Source organism: Mastacembelus armatus, chromosome 8 (assembly GCF_900324485.2).
Source record: "Mastacembelus armatus chromosome 8, fMasArm1.2, whole genome shotgun sequence".
In the NCBI taxonomy this organism is placed as follows: domain Eukaryota; kingdom Metazoa; phylum Chordata; class Actinopteri; order Synbranchiformes; family Mastacembelidae; genus Mastacembelus; species Mastacembelus armatus.
This window is the reverse complement of record NC_046640.1, coordinates 8,413,120-8,429,108: the sequence shown is the minus strand read 5'-3', so window position 1 is coordinate 8,429,108 and position 15,989 is coordinate 8,413,120. Positions and strand designations below refer to the sequence as shown.

Sequence of the window (15,989 nt, the reverse complement as noted above, 5' to 3'; positions counted from 1 at the left end):
GGATTAGAGCCACGCACTAGGTCGCCTATACACACGGATTCTTGGTTTAAACCTTATGTTGTCCCATTAGCTGCCTTTGTGTTTTGTATCATTTGATAAAAGCTGGTGCATAATAATAATAATAATAATAATAATAACAATAACAATAATAATAATAATAATAATGATAATAACAACAAACAAATAAAGTTTCGATTAACTTACAGCCGTTGAACGCATCATGGTCGCACCGCCGCTTAGCCCTCTGATTGGACGTTGGAGGCGGTGGGCGGGTCCGACGGCGGAGTGCGGAGACAATAGACAGCGGCTCTGGAGACAGTCCACAGACACCGGCGGTTTGTGCCGAGGCTTTACCTTTAGGCTCGGCCTCACTCTGCTTGGTTACGACTAATAATTATAATAAAAACACACAACAGCAACAGTTTAAGGCTCTGCGACATCCCCTCTGCCTGTTGAAGAGTCAGGTGTTGTCTGGGTGGACTGACAGCTCCGGATACTGCATGCGGCGCATTTTGAAAGGTAGATAAGATCTGGCGTCTCATTATTTCCCAGCCGGTCTAAAGCAAAGTCACTGCTAATTAACTGCTAGGTTGTGTCTCCAGATGTGTGTGTGTGTGGATTAGGCTTTAAAGTGATGGCTCATTGCTTGTCCCGTCTTTGTGCTGCTCCGTTACACTAGACAACTGTTTACAGTTTATTGCGTCCTCGTTTTTCTTTTTGTTTTTGTCATATTTTCAACTAGTTTGAAAAAACAAAAAGTTGCAGATGAGCCATGTGACAAAACAATAGAGCTGCTGTCAGGCTATTGTGTCCCAGCTACATCAGTGGACACGTTGTTGTTATTGGCATTTGTAAATGTATTGATCACACTGTCTGCATTTCTAGACAGGGATGCTCAGGTGCACAGGCTCCAACACTGCCTGCCTTCAGCCTGCTGTATGGACACAAAGCACGCTTTGTGTCTGCAGAGCTGTCACAGTTCTTGTCTTTGTGCTGCACTTATGACTCCCAGACTGTTCCTGACACTGACATCATCGCCCTATACTGCTTGAGAAGGACTGATGTGATGATACACTAGTGAATTCACATTGATTGATTGAATTTATGTTTTGGTGTTACATCTGTGTTTTTGTGGGAAATGGCACAATCGGGCTGCAGAGATCATGCTCTCACGGGCTCTGAGCTGTTTAGAGCAGAAAGGATTATTTGAATAACTGATTCTGTCATTACAGTAACTGGGACCAGAAACAATTATTCCTTCAACAAAATAATAATTTGCAAATATCTCACAAGTAGTACAATACATAAAAAAAACTCTGTTTTTAGTGTCTCATATGAGGATTTTCATTGGCACAGTTGATTGTAAAGTAACTATCTTTAGGTTCAGGACCTTTGTTTTAACTTGATATTTGAATAGATTAACTATGATAAGTTGTGAAGGGCATTTCTATAAATGTACTTTTAATTAATTATTTTCATTATCTACTGCTCTGCTCAGTATTTCTTTGATGTTAAGTCTATAAAATGTTTAAAAACATTCACAAGTTTTTCAGAACCCAAAGTGGTGTCTTCAAATCTAAAATATAAAAAAATATTTAATTTACTGTCATATATGACAAAGAAATGCAGCAAATTCTCTATATTTGACATATTAGTTGATCAACAGAAAAATACTCTAAATCAGAGAAGCTGCTGCTTTTCATCATCAACATTCGCTGTAAACTAGGTTTAGGTTTGCTTCAAAGTATCATCTTGAGGTCTGGATAATTTGTTTTGAGTATTTCTTTTTTTTTTTTTTTTTAAATCCATACATCAATGGATAACAAATGTGACTGTTAATTGAAGCTCTGCAGCTCTTTGTTATGAGACACTGACATGCCCGTCTGCTTTTGTCTTTGCATTAATGCTTATGTGCACAGAAAGTCATAAGAAGAAAGGGAGATGGAGATTAAAGCAGACAAAGGAGGTAACGTTACCTGCAGCAGCGTGGGGTTGAAAGCAGCAGCATTAAAGGAGAGCACCCAGTGATGTGCTGCTCAATGTGCAGGCACAAAGCCCCAGCCCGCAGACGCTGGATGCCGAGCCAGTTTAAGCCCTGGCTGCTTTGATGTGCTCCACTGCTCCATGAGCGGTGTGGGGGCCGACCGCCGAGCCCCGCCAGAGGGCCAAGCTTCAGGCCGCCACACAGAGAGACGCGTCCGCACACGTGCACGTGCACACACACACACACGCACGCGCGCACACACACACACACACACACACACACACACACACACACACACACACACACACACAGTGGGAGTGTGAAGGCCAAAGCTGTCGCAGCGGTGGGAGGGCTGGCAGGATGGAGCTGCAAACATTTGTAGAGAAACAATCTCACTGGTTTTGTTTTGTGTCAGTGGGCAGAGTCAGAGAATGACACACGTGTCAACTCACTGGCTCTCACTTGAATAGCTAAGAATGACAGGGGATAAAAGGCCTTCAGAGACTGGCTCAGGAGTGGAAACCTTTCTGTCAATCAAAGAAACATATTCCTGTGGTTGAAGGCTTGCCAGATAGGTTTACTTTTTATTTGGATGAGGGGGTAAAGATTTTGTTTGGTTTGTGGGAATTTGGGGTTTCAACCATGAAAAGCTCGAGACTGCAATGAATCAGGCGAAAACTCACATTTGTGAGGGTGGGAATGTTGGACTTTTCATCCGCCATGTTTACAAGGCTGTTACAAGCTTGAGTGGCCCAGCGGGTCAACAGTCCAAGTATTTAAACAACCTGCCAGACTGGTGCAACCATTGAACCCTACCCTAATTTTATGTTGCTGCAACATTAACTGCATACAAATTAATTTCCAGTTTCTTTCAAAATGAATTATCACAGAATAATGCATTTCAGCTGAAAGATTTGCAGGACAGCGTTAGGATTCCCCGATAAATCAGATTCTCCTTTGCAGCTAAGACTCAGATGTGAGTAGAGGGGATGACAGGTATCCGTTTAATGGTGAGCAGTCTGTCTGCCACTGGCACAGTGGCATGCCCAGAATTCATAAATCAGACATCAGGCATTTCATCTCCTTAGTCCTGTTGTTTTGTTGTGGAGTCTTTCCTGCTCTGGAGCTTTGAGTCGGTAAAGTTAGGGGAGAGGATACAGATGTTGCAGGATACCACGATTCATGAGGTCACATTTCAGGATGCATCTTGGGCAAATGCATTGGTCTCTTCTGCCAAAGTGGGTTGCCTGGTTTGTTAGCACTTTATGTTGCCTGTTTGTCACTTATAAAATAGTGCAGGCATGTGTGATGTTACCCAAATAACTAAAACATAGATGCTGATTACAACTTCTGCTTAGGATGTTTACGGTCAGATCTCAAAAATATGTTTACATATTCAATGATATTTTTCAGAGAGGCCATTACTCAATTTTTCATGGAAATCCATATGTAGAATAAAGATTTTTCATTGTAGCGACACATTGTGGCCACTACCTTGGTCACTGTTATAGTTTAGCATCTTAGCATCTTAGCATACTAACATTTAACAAATGGCATTAAACAAAGTGCAGCTGAGGCTGATGGGAATATGGTTTGTTTCACAGGTATTTACTGTATTTATCAAACAAAGTATTAGACAAATTGAAACTTTACGTTAATAATGGCAGTAGATGAAATGTTTTGTTCATCCTGTGAGGGACATATGTTGTTGCTGAGGTAAAGCCAAAGCGACAAATTAAAACCTCATTTGGCCCCTAGTCGAAAACTCTCTCCAAAATCAGTAGAATACAGAATTTGAATATATAATAAATAATAATAAATATAATAATAAACAATAATAAACATTTTTATGGCAGTCCATCCAGTAATTGTAGAAATATTTCAGTTTGCACCAAATTGATGGAACAATGGTCATCTATGTGGCCGTGCTGCTGGTGTGGCCAAAGTTTTCCATTGCAAATATTGCAACAAACAGAAACAAACTGCCACTACTTAGAAACATCTGTTATGTAATAGGTTTCCTATTAGTTATTTTATGTTCTCGTGCACAAATCACTGTTATCTCCAGTTATTTACTCTTTTTTTCTGGGGCCCAGAAGACATTTGTTGGTAGGCACAGTTTAGGATGGTAACATTTGTTCATTAAGTATTTCTCAGTTGGGTAACGTATTGATTTGGTATTACAAATGATTAATTGGTTGCTGATGTTTTAATGTTGAGCTGGTGACAAATGAGTTGGCAGAGGCAGTTTTTGTGCATTGCTTAATGTGTGATTGCATGTCTGACCAACAGCAGTGAGAGGACACATCAGTTTTGTAATGCTTACTTTTCAAAACAAATACTGCAAAGCAAATGCTGCATCTATAAATGGACTGCAGAGTGTCAGTGTCCCAGGAATAAGCACCTTGTCCACTCACCCCAACCGGTCGAGGCAGATGGCCGCCCAAACTGAGCCCAGTTCTGCTGGAGGTTTTTTCTTCCGGGGAGTTTTTTCCTCTCCACTGTCGCCAAGTGCTTGCTCATAAGGGATTTGTTGGGTTTTTAGTTTTAGTTTTTGTAAAGTGCCTTGAGATGATTTGTATTGTGATTTGGCGCTATACAAATAAAATTGAATTGAATTGACATTGTGACCCTCAGTAATGCCAGATACTGTAGATCTATAAAAATCTATTGATCATAAATCTACCTGGAAGTAACTGCAGAGAGTTTAGAACAGGAGCGACCTGATCACTGGTCATTAAAATCCTGGCAGTGTGGTTCAATGACCTGCTTGCACAACCTTCTCTGTGTGAAGGGGGAGAAAGAAAGGTGGTGACTTTTTAGATGTTGTTAGTAGTTGATTTTCTGTGACTAGAGAACTAGACCTGAATCGGTCATACGTATGCATGTCTTGCGTGTGATGCCTGTGTTGTGTACACTGTCTTGTTTGTACTCTCGTGCATTATTCAACCTCAACCTACATTTGGCACTTAGAAAACTCATATCAGTCTGCATCTGAGTTGTACTATAGGTGTCCAAGGCAGGGAAAATATCTTTATTTAAATGGATAGTGTCAGTGTTACAGGAATAAGAATCATGTTGATGGGACATTCGGAGCCTCAGTAATGTCAAAAAAGTGTTGATCATGTAACATGACACATAGATTTTGATGGTACTATGAAAACTCTTTGTTTTACTTTGGACTATTAAAACTGTATGATGTATACTGTAGTTTTTTTTTACTATATGTGTGAAATTATGCATATCATATGCATACATTTTAAGGTTATTGCAGTTAAATGAGGCTATTACACAGTAAACTGATAAGCAGTGGTCCAAGAATTGAAGCTTGTGGTTCACCATGAGGAAATCTTATTGAAACAAAACGCTGCAGCTCTACAGAGAACAGCTGTACCTCAGAGAGCTTTAGTAATTTTAACAGCATTAAGAGCCAATTATAGCCCTAACAATGCTGGACTTTTTTTTAAGGTTTGTGGGTTTTTTTTTTTTTTTTTTTTGAAGTGTGAAAAAGATGCCCACTAAACAAGACATTTGGTAGCATAAACAAATGCTCAACAATTACAATTACTTGGAGTAGTTGAAAATCTGAGGCATGACACCTTACTAATGCTGCACCTCTGTGCAAGTGCTGCTTTCCATCAACAGGTGCCCCTCCCCTCCATCATAGGCTGGTAACAGGCAAAATTTACAGACAGGGAGACAAGCAGCAATCACGTTAAGGCAGATTGGCTGATTCAAGCTGTGCTTTGATTACAGACAAGCATTTTACGAAGGAGAAAGACAGCAGTGCAGTCTCATCCTCATTGTCTGGGAGGCAAATGGGACTTGGCGCTACATGAGGTCCTCTGGGAAGCAGCAGCACAGTTACTCTGAGCAGAAGCGCTGGGGCTGCTGGGAGCTGCAGCACAGAAAACGCGCTTAATTAGCATTGGTTGTGACTTCTTTCATCTCCAGGCTCTCTGATATGACAGCAGCATGAAAGCACATATGTGAATCTGCTCTGGAGGTTACATGGTCGAGAAAGCTGTACATACTGCACATACACATATCAAGGTTATGGTTAAATGAAGCTGAGAATAAAACAAGGCAGGAGTAAAAATGTCCTGCTGAGCTGATGCAGCATAACAATTTTGTTTTGTTAAAAAGCAACATTAGGATGTGTGGGGGACATAAGAGATTGTGTTAAAATCAATTTCAATTTGCTTGGTAATTAGACAATTTGCTTCTTTCTGGGTATTTTTCTGTGAAGAGTGGTCCTTATGTGTGACACATGAACAAAGAAACGAGCTTTAAAAGTGACCCCTCTTGTACCTGTTGGTGTATTTGACAATAGTGAGATGAGATGCATCATTCTCCCAGCCTCTTTTGAAATGATGTCTGAGAAACTACTCTTAATGCATGTGCACACTAAACTCGTTTTCATTGCTGCGTTGCTAAGGTGGGCACTGGCAGATTGATGACAGGCTGTGCAGGGATGGACTAAATAATCATTACTCACAAAAGACTTAAAAATCTAACGACAAAACCAGAAAATGTAATGAAAATTCTGTCTTTTTCCGGGAGCAGATATTTTTCTGTTTGCAGCTTCAAACAATCTGACTCTCTTGTGCACTGTGTGTTTTATTGACCTTGTCAATGGGATGCTGAGTGGCCCGGTGATAGACAGCCAGTTGGCTCCTTTGGGTTCAGCTGACGCCTCATTTTTAATCTGCTCAGCACACTCTGTTTGTGTGCACACCCATTTTCATCTGCCACTGTCACTGCAGAACAGCTCAATTTTCTTCGCTTTTGTAAGTGTTTTGATTTTAATAATATTTTCATTGTGCTCAGATACTCAAGGAAAGGCAAAGCAATATGTTGATCTTTGTAAGAAATACAACAGAACAGATCCTACAAGCTGCCTCCTCTTGCACCTCCATAAATCAACCCCTAAGATGTAATTAACATGCTGCATTGTTTTCCTGTTAAACCTAGGCAATCTGAATCCAGCAAGGTAGAGTCAGGCTCGGCCACCAACAATAAAACTGATCCAGAGTGCTGAAAGACATTCATTGAGTGCTGCTACAAAACAGTTCCTGAAAAAACATAGCATCAGAAGCAGCTACTCATTTATGGACGTTTGGCTACTTCACAATAAAAGCCACCCTGCACTGGACCAGTTAAGTACTTTTAATGTGAAGCATTAACAGCAGGAAATGTTAGTTTCCTGTGGATCTGTCATGTGTGAAGTTGATCTGAGTCCAGTATAGTAATTAACAATGTAAACTACTAGTAGATTTAGACCAATAAGTTTGCAGTACATAGGTTTGAAGCTATATCAGTATCATGTCAGCCAATAAACAATGAGACACTGCTTAAGTAGCATTATACTCCAACAATAAATAGTATCAGAAATTAGCTTTAATTTCATGAAAATTATGCAGAAAAAAAGGTTTTGAATTTCTTAAAAAACACTAAGAAGAGTTTTATGTTCACTGTAGTTCTTTCTGTTGGAACATACTGTATATTTTTGTTTGGTCTCATTGTTTTCACACGCTTTCCTTGAGTTTTGTGTACACATTTCTCTCTCATACACACTCTCGCTGTAGGCAGGAGCTGTCTCCAAGGCAGGCACAGATGGGCCTGATGCACAGGATGTGGTTAGCATCCTGTCTCATTCAACACTTTCTCATCCCTGTTAATGAGACATGGTACAGTTCTGCTGCGCCATCAGGGCTGTGAAGTCTCTGCAGTCATTCAGAGGTCCTGGTTGCCTGGTTTCTTTTGGTAGCAGAAGGAGGAGGATGGTCAGACAGATTTGCTGAGAATGGAAGCAAGTAGGCGCGATGGAGTAAAAACATATCGGATCCGAATTAGATATTCATTAAAGCAGGAGGATCATTAATCAACTGCAGGGGCTCAGCTCCACAAATAGCAATATTTCTCTCTTCTCTGATGCAACTATGTGTGCCGCTGTTTGTTGGTTTAAGGGCAAGTAAACACCCTTTTTGGGAATATCTGATACCTTGTGTTTAACAATTAAACCTGAGGATTATTTTGTAGATTACTCAAATGAAGAATAATCACAGATTAATGAAACAAGAGTGACCTCTTAATTCAAAGAAAATATGCGTTTAGAATCAGAAAATGTATGTTTTGCGTAAAAAATGACTGAAACGATCAGTTCAAATTCTGCCCGCAAGATACTTTGATGACCCCTGAGTTTCTCGTCTAGCTCCACCAACAGGTTGGCACTAGTGGTCAGTAAACAGTCTCTACCACTATTACTATAAATTATCCTTGTAGCGATGCACAGACTTTTCTTCTTGTACCACCATCAAAGTACGACTTTGGTTTGTGACCTGCAGCTCTAATGCCGTTCCCATCACTTTCCATACATTTTAGATTTTTGTAGTCTCTTCCTTTTTGTAACAAAACTCTGAGCTTCAAAAAGTGTTTTCTTAGAAACCTGAAGTTGTCACTTCCTGATTCAAAGGTTACATAACAGTTCAGTTGGCCTGGACTCAAAGCATTCTTATTTTTCCCTGACGGCGATGAGAGTACATATGTGTACATACAACACAATACAATAGGTGTGCTCTGTGTACTGCTGTGTGAGAATGAGCACAAGGGTGGTTCCTTATAGTGAACCTTTCTTTCCTTCCTGCTCCTCCTGTTCCACAGGCACATCCGTCTCCAGACCAGCCCTCGGCCCCGGCCCTTCCCTCCACAAGAATGACCTCCTCGCCCCATGGCTCGCGCGCCTCCATCGACATACTGGAGGAACTCCAGCTGATTGCTGCACAGAATCTGGAAAAACTGGACATCCACAAATACTATGAGGTCGTCCGTGAACTGGGCAAGGGCACTTATGGAAAAGTGGACCTGGTCATCCACAAAATCAGAGGTAACAACTAAGGACGCAACTAACGAATAATCTGTTTTATATTCTCATTTTAGTCTATAAGATAATAGTACAACATATTCACCACAGTTTTACTGAGTCCAAGCTGATATTCTCCATGCTGCAGTGCTGCATGTTGGGCTGCAGGAGGGTTGTGTTTGATGCTTTATTTTAAATGGCAGTAAATCTAAAAGGAACAAAATGTAAAAGGAAACCAGTACATCCTACACTGATGAGTTCATCTTTCTTTGGATGAAGCAGAAGACAATCTGCAATACACCACCTCTTGTAGGTGGGAAAGATTTCCCAGAGTCCCTCCAAAAATTAATTTGGCCACAAAATTAGTAAATCAGCCTGTTTTTCTTAGGAGGAAATGAGATGTGTGTTTATTTTTTTGTGGGTCCTACTTGTGATTGAGAGATAAGGCAGAGAGCAGATTTAAACCCTACCATTTCACTTTGATATCACAGCAGCAGCATCCAGAGATTAAAAGTAATGGTGGATATTGTTTTTCTTTTTGCTTAGAATGTAATAGTGCGCAGGTTAACTATCCATTATTCAGCTCTGGAGTGTTTACTTCTGAAATCAGTGAAACCAAATCCAAGGAAATACAGAACATGTTTATGCAGCGATTTAGCACAGATCATGAACCAGACTGCCTCAATTCACTACTTGGCTAAGAGAAAATCAGTTTAGCCTCTTCATATTAAAAGCCAAAACGTTGACCATCTGGTCTGAGCCTCTTTAATAGCCTCTTTTCTGGAGCACAAAGCTGAAACTGCACTGCCCGTTTAGAGTGGCTGCAGTCTGTCACCACGATGAATTCTGACCTTTTCCAGCCACTAAAATGTACGATAGAAGCATGTATGAAAAACCGCATCCACCTGTGGTTTCATTACCTGCCACTGTATGACCGCCAGCAGAAAACCATTGTAGCTTTAATTGTCTGCCCTCAAATGTCAAATGCTGCTCAGTGGAAATGTCAAGATACCTATGAACATAAATGGGCAGATGGTGAAGCAGTTTCTGCACTTTGAATCATAATCATGTGCAAATGTATGGGAGGCAGTTAACTCAAATAGCACAAACTGTAAGTTGAGTGTGTTAAATTTGTTTAATACTGTATATGCAAATAAGTAGGCCTTCTGTTGTGTACTGTGTATTCACAGGAACCAAAAATAGGTTTGTCGAAAACATCAGTTTTATCTCACTTCATCCAAAAGCATTAGGATGACGCTTTTCTTTTGGTTACTGAGTGGAACAAAGTCCAGGTTTTCATTATTTACCATCAGTGGTAATCACATCTCCTTAGAAAACACAGAATATGGGCCTGCCTGCAATTTGCATATGCAAAAGTGATACTTATGTATGTCAGTATACACTGCTAAAAGCCAATGCAGCATACGTTATTGCTGCCTGTTTGTCAAACATATAATACTACTACTAATGATAATATACATCCCTCAAATCATTATGGGAACTGCCACATAAAACATAAACCACAATAGAAGTAAGACTTCAAACTTCACTTATTTTTTTCCAGTTGAGGTGTGGGTGGCTCTTGTATCATGGCACCAGGAGCAATCACAAATCCCCCTGTTGACCTTTCCCTAAGTGGCTGGACACTGTAAAATGCAGAAAGCACTTTGCAGAGCTGATCCAGAGGTATTGGAGAAGTGTCCCCTCTCATCTGTGCTGACACACTAACTGCTGGTTCAGGGAGAGGCTGACACGTCAGCTCTCCAGGCTTATTGTCTGGGGTATTTCTCCCAGCTTTCCGATTAGCTGTGGTAATTTCTCTCCCCTCGGTGCTCTGTCTTGGTCTAGGCAGTAAGTGGCTGCTGAGGTGAGTCAAACCTCTGAACCATGTCCTCACAAATTGACTTCATGTGTTCCCTCCAGACAGCTAATGTGTTGTTGTGCATCCTTTACATTATTATACCAAGTAAAATGATTTACTCCAGGGCAGAATGAGAGTTGTTTCCTTGTCTACGGCTTTCTAATTATATCCCCTGTTCTCCATGAGGACATTTCCATCAGTAAAGATCGCTTTACTGCAAACTCTCAGACATGAAAAGAGATCAGCAACATCCTGGTCATGCTGTGGGAGCTTTACTAGTCCAGCAGAGGATTTGAAATACTTAATACATAAATCTCCTGGAAAAAAAAAAAACATCAGGATTTAATTCAGTGACATGATTTGGTAATTTTAATAATTCATGCCATTTGAAATGATTTTAATTCTCTTTTGCATGAAATTACATAGCTACAGAATAAATCCCCAACATGATGACAAAGAACAAGAAGCGAGAAATGCAATTAGAAGTTATGTAACTGTTCCCCATCCTCCCTTTTCAGGCACAAAAATGGCCCTGAAGTTTTTGAGGAAGAAGACCACCAAGCTGAAGAGCTTCCTGAGAGAGTACAGCATCTCCCTGTACCTGTCGCCTTGCCCGTTCATCATCAACATGTACGGCATCGCGTTCGAAACGGACGAGTACTACATCTTCGCTCAGGAATACGCTTTAGCGGGAGATCTGTTTGACATTATCCCTCCACAGGTGAGATGGGCTGGGACACAGGTCAGAGGGCAGAAGAGACAGAAGTTGAAACCCAGATCATGAAAATCAGAGTAATAAATTCTAACAATGGACGCCACCATCTTCAGTATACTGAGGTGGCACCTTATAAACCGGTGCTTACCCATTACTGTGGATTACGCAATGGCATCCAGCACTGTTTTGTGTGTGACATTTAGTTGTCAGCTCTGTGGAGAGTTATCCCCCTCTGGTGCCAAAACACAAGAATCCACTAGACTTTTATAGTGAAGTACAATCAACATAAAAGGGCAGTGGATGTTTGCCAAAGCTTTTTGAGCTGATATTTCACATTATGACTGAATGGCTGTTAGTGGAATGAGAAGGTGTCACTGGTCTAGTCATTTGAGAGGAAGCTAGAATTTCATACATGGTAAAACTGTACTTGAAATCCCCCGTTTACCATCTTTAAGCAGTATACAAACATTTAACACTATAATGTAGTTGTGTACAGATATAACGGCATTATAGTCATGATCTTAACAGCATTTGTCAAGAATTATAACTTCTGAAATGAAGACATTTTTTAGATGATTACAAATAGTCATTATCACCAGTCTCAAATTACGTGTCCAAGGGGATAACTTTGGAGCCAGAACAGTGACAATTAAACTCTGTCACTCAAAAATGTGAGATGTGAAATGAGAACTGTAAAATGAAAGGAATTTGAAGCAAATTAAGCATTTGTACTGGGGAAAAAAAAAAACCTCAAAAACTTTGGCATAAAAATGTATTAATAATGAAAACAATACAAGAACATCAGTTCTTGTTGACGTCAGTGTTTTTCAATGCCAAGGTTTTGTTTTTCAGTTTCCGATTTCTGTCACAGTTTTGGCACAGAGGAGAGGGCTCTGAGGGGTGGGGACAATGGGCGTGGCCACTAGCTGTTCTGCATATAATTTGCATATTAAGAACTAAAGGGCACAGCTCATGCCTCACTGTGACTATGTCGTAGCTAACACTTATATCTGCATATGGTGACATTTAAGTAATGGTGTTGTTACATGTTTATATAAGGTCTGCAAATGCCAAGTAGACTTCAAGTCTAAGCACCATTATGTTTTTTTTTTTTTTAAATGTGTTTTGTGTCATTTGTCAGGTAAGAAGCTTCCTATCAAGTTACCTAATGTGACAGATTCAGTCAGCTGTGCCTTAGTATGACCAGTGATGTGGTGTTGTACTATATTACCACACAACTGGGTCAAAGGTTCAAGAGACTGTTCACACATATGGATTCAAAGTAATTGGCAGTATCTGAAGTCTCCAGTGTTCATTTTTTTTCCAGGAAAACTATGATGAAAAATAGTTTCATTAATTTTTAATACAAAAATAAGACTGACTAAATACAAAGTAACACCTGATTTTATTTGTTAAAAAAAAAAAAAAAAACAAAAAAAAAAAACAAAATTGTTAATGTAAAAAACAAATGGACATAAACATTAAGTTGAATCAGTAAGACTTATTCAATGACCTGCTATATCTGTGAAATCCGATAGTTAATTAGTAAAACGATAGTTTAACTCACCACAAAGAAATGGTGAAAAAATATTTAATCTCAGTTGGAGTTAAAAAATTACGTTTTTTTTTAATGTTTCATCTTGAAAATTGATCATCAATGAGAATTTTTCATATTAATGAAATGAAATTAATACACCAATCGATTTAATTTCTGCTGGAATTAAGATGGTGCTAACTTGGCTGTGGCTCGCACTGCGTCAGAGGATATTTATAACATTGAGCTCTTCTGAACTTTCTCCTGTAATGTTTATGGCTGCCTTGATTTTGTCCAGCTCAGCGTGGGGTGCAGGCCTGCAAACCCAGGTCTCATTCACAATAAATAACAGCTGTCACTGTTACAGTTCTTTTAATCCATATGTGGGATTGGCCCATTACACTTTTCAGCCAGTGCAGCTATTTTTATTTTTTCTCCTCCTGAAATCAAGTGTGTAGTTGCTCTTTAATCCAGTGGTGTCCTCTGAGTGACCTTGTTGTGCTCTCTGTGGTCAGGTGGGACTCCCTGAAACGGTGGCTAAGCGCTGTGTCCACCAGGTGGCCATCGCTCTGGACTACCTGCACTGTAAGAAGCTGGTCCACAGAGACATCAAGCCTGAAAACATCCTCATCTTTGACAAGGAGTGCAGAAAGGTCAAGCTATCAGACTTTGGCATGACACGCCGTGCCGGCTCTCCGGTGAAGCGTGTCAGTGGTACCATCCCGTACACAGCACCTGAGCTGTGTGACACCTCACGTCATGAGGGTTTCTGTGTGGATTACAGCACAGATGTGTGGGCGTTCGGCGTGCTCCTCTTCTGCATGCTGACAGGAAACTTCCCTTGGGAGAAGGCCATGCCGAATGACGCCTTCTATGAGGAGTTTGTCCGCTGGCAGCGCCGTCGGACGGGCACGGTGCCTTCACAGTGGCGCCGCTTCACAGACGAAGCTCTACGAATGTTTCGTAGACTCCTCTCAATCGAGCAGGAGCGCCGCTGCTCCGTCAAAGAAGTCTTCAACTACTTCAACCAGTGCTGGATGTTGGACACGGAGAACGGGAACAGCAGCAGCGGAGGTTTAACGAGCACCCTTCCACCTCTGGATATCAGCTTGTCCTCATCTGAAGAGGATGTGTTAGTGGATAGACTGAAGCAGCAGAGCCTGTCACCTGCTTGCGTGGTGGCGAAGGGGAGCATCGTGATGGACACCCAATACTCCTCCATGTCCACCAACAGCTCGCCGTCCTCCACCGGCAGCTACGAGAGGGTCAATAGGGAAAACAACGAGAGAGGACGCATCCTGGTTGCTACATCCATTGAGATCTGTGTGTAGAGGCTGATGACGCTGCTTCACAGGAACCTGCTCACGTGTGTGCGCGCTGAAGAGGAAGACAGAGGAGAACGGTGGCGACCGGTTCATAGCATCAGTCTGACATTCACCGTAGTTTCACAGAGAATGAACTCATTTCTAATGAAGACAAACTGAGGAAATGAGCAGTGAGACAATCACATGCTGTAGCCTCCTGTATGTGGTTTGTACTTCAGTTGCTGAAATGACATGAACTGGACATGCTGTAATTTAAAAAAAAAAAAAAAAAAAGAAGCTGAAGGGAGCGCAACAAAAAAGACAACAATATGTTCACAATAGGTAAAAAAAATAAAGTCAGATGGTTTGTCCATTAAAAACGACCATGAGTGATGGTACTATTGTATGTTTATTGTAGTGTATGTACCATTTTTTTATGTTTGGTAGATGTGTTTTCCAATGTGTTTTTTTTCCCCCTTATTTTTATTTGGAGTTATTTATGTCAGATATTTATGGTTTGTTGGCAGCAGAGACTAAAGTGTGCGTTTTCTGAGAAATAAAAATAAAAATGAATAAGATTTTTAAGTATGTACACAAAAAACTGCACCTTTCTACCACTCCCTGTGAAATTCAACTGAAAACCTTGAACTGACTGATCTGTACATGCAGTTTTGAGAGGTAACACTAAAGTGTCAGAAGTGCTGCTGATATTTAGTAGCAGAAGTTTAAACACTCTTAAGTGAAGAGGGTCTTTTTTTTTTTTTTTCCAGGCTGAATATGTTTTGGGAAAACAGATGCCTGCAGATGACTGTAGGTGGGATTTAGCAGCTGCAAAACAAAATGGTGCCATTTCATGAAGCCTAACCTACTCAATACCAGAGAACATGAATACACACTTTTCAAAGGTCAAGGCCATTTTGATACCAGGATATGGCTAATACATACATGCTAATTCAAGCTATGATGGACATCACTGTCATTAACATGCTGACACCCTGCCTGTTATTACCCCATCATAATAAAGGGCTACATCTTTAAGGTAAACTAAATTCCTTACTTTATTACCTTAAAAATCCTTAAATTCACCCCAGATGACTTCAAAAATATCTTAATTTCATCATGATTAAGGATTAAATGAATGAGGTTTTAAGGTAAACTGAACCCCTTAATTTTACATTAATTCTCCCTTAAAATGCCATTAAAGGTTCTGTCATGACTAAGGGGTAAATGAATGGGATTTTAAGGTGTCCTGTGTGCAGGCCATCAGTGTAAACAGGATAAAATATTCATTATGGTGTTACTGTGACCACACATAAAGGTAAATGTGCACAGACTGTTTTTCTCACTCAAAATCTCCTTTTCATGTTCGCCTTTGATGCCTAAACCCACCGCACAGTAGCAATCAACAAGCAGCTGAGAGTGCACGTCCTGGGCAGCAGTAAGGATAAACTGGAAGTCTTAACTTTCTAACCAATCTGCCAAAAAGAAGAAAGGCATACAAAAGTATCATAAATAATCATCATTTGTTTTCTTCTTAACAGAAAATGTAAATGTACCTTTCACAGTTCACATCATTTTAATATTTTGACTTCTGAAAAAAGCAAGGTGCAGGAAAAATCCTTCACATTAAATATGCCTGCTGAATGGTCTTTTAAAGTGGGAAGAATAAAATGTAGTATTATACTAGGGCACACTACCCAACATTTTACAGTCTTCTAAATTATTACAC

At 40.3% G+C, this 15,989-nt stretch overlaps 1 protein-coding gene across 1 annotated transcript; it reads left to right on the top strand.

Moving 5' to 3' along the window:
• Positions 1-329: 329 nt before the first annotated feature.
• Positions 330-14,563, top strand: unm_sa1261 (un-named sa1261). The gene is made up of 4 exons (XM_026325376.1): positions 330-519; positions 8,648-8,870; positions 11,226-11,428; positions 13,472-14,563. Exons 2-4 carry the CDS (start codon positions 8,699-8,701, stop codon positions 14,285-14,287), a joined length of 1,191 nt encoding a protein of 396 aa, XP_026181161.1. The 5' UTR covers positions 330-519; positions 8,648-8,698; the 3' UTR covers positions 14,288-14,563.
• Positions 14,564-15,989: the final 1,426 nt, after the last annotated feature.

What these genes read in the sequence shown, in the direction of transcription:
- unm_sa1261 (XM_026325376.1), top strand. Translation starts at nt 8,699, where the DNA reads ATGACCTCCTCGCCCCATGGCTCGCGCGCCTCCATCGACATACTGGAG. An exon ending in GGTCATCCACAAAATCAGAG is followed by an intron (nt 8,871 to 11,225) that starts GTAACAACTAAG and finishes CTCCCTTTTCAG; the next exon opens with GCACAAAAATGGCCCTGAAG. An exon ending in TTGACATTATCCCTCCACAG is followed by an intron (nt 11,429 to 13,471) that starts GTGAGATGGGCT and finishes CTCTGTGGTCAG; the next exon opens with GTGGGACTCCCTGAAACGGT.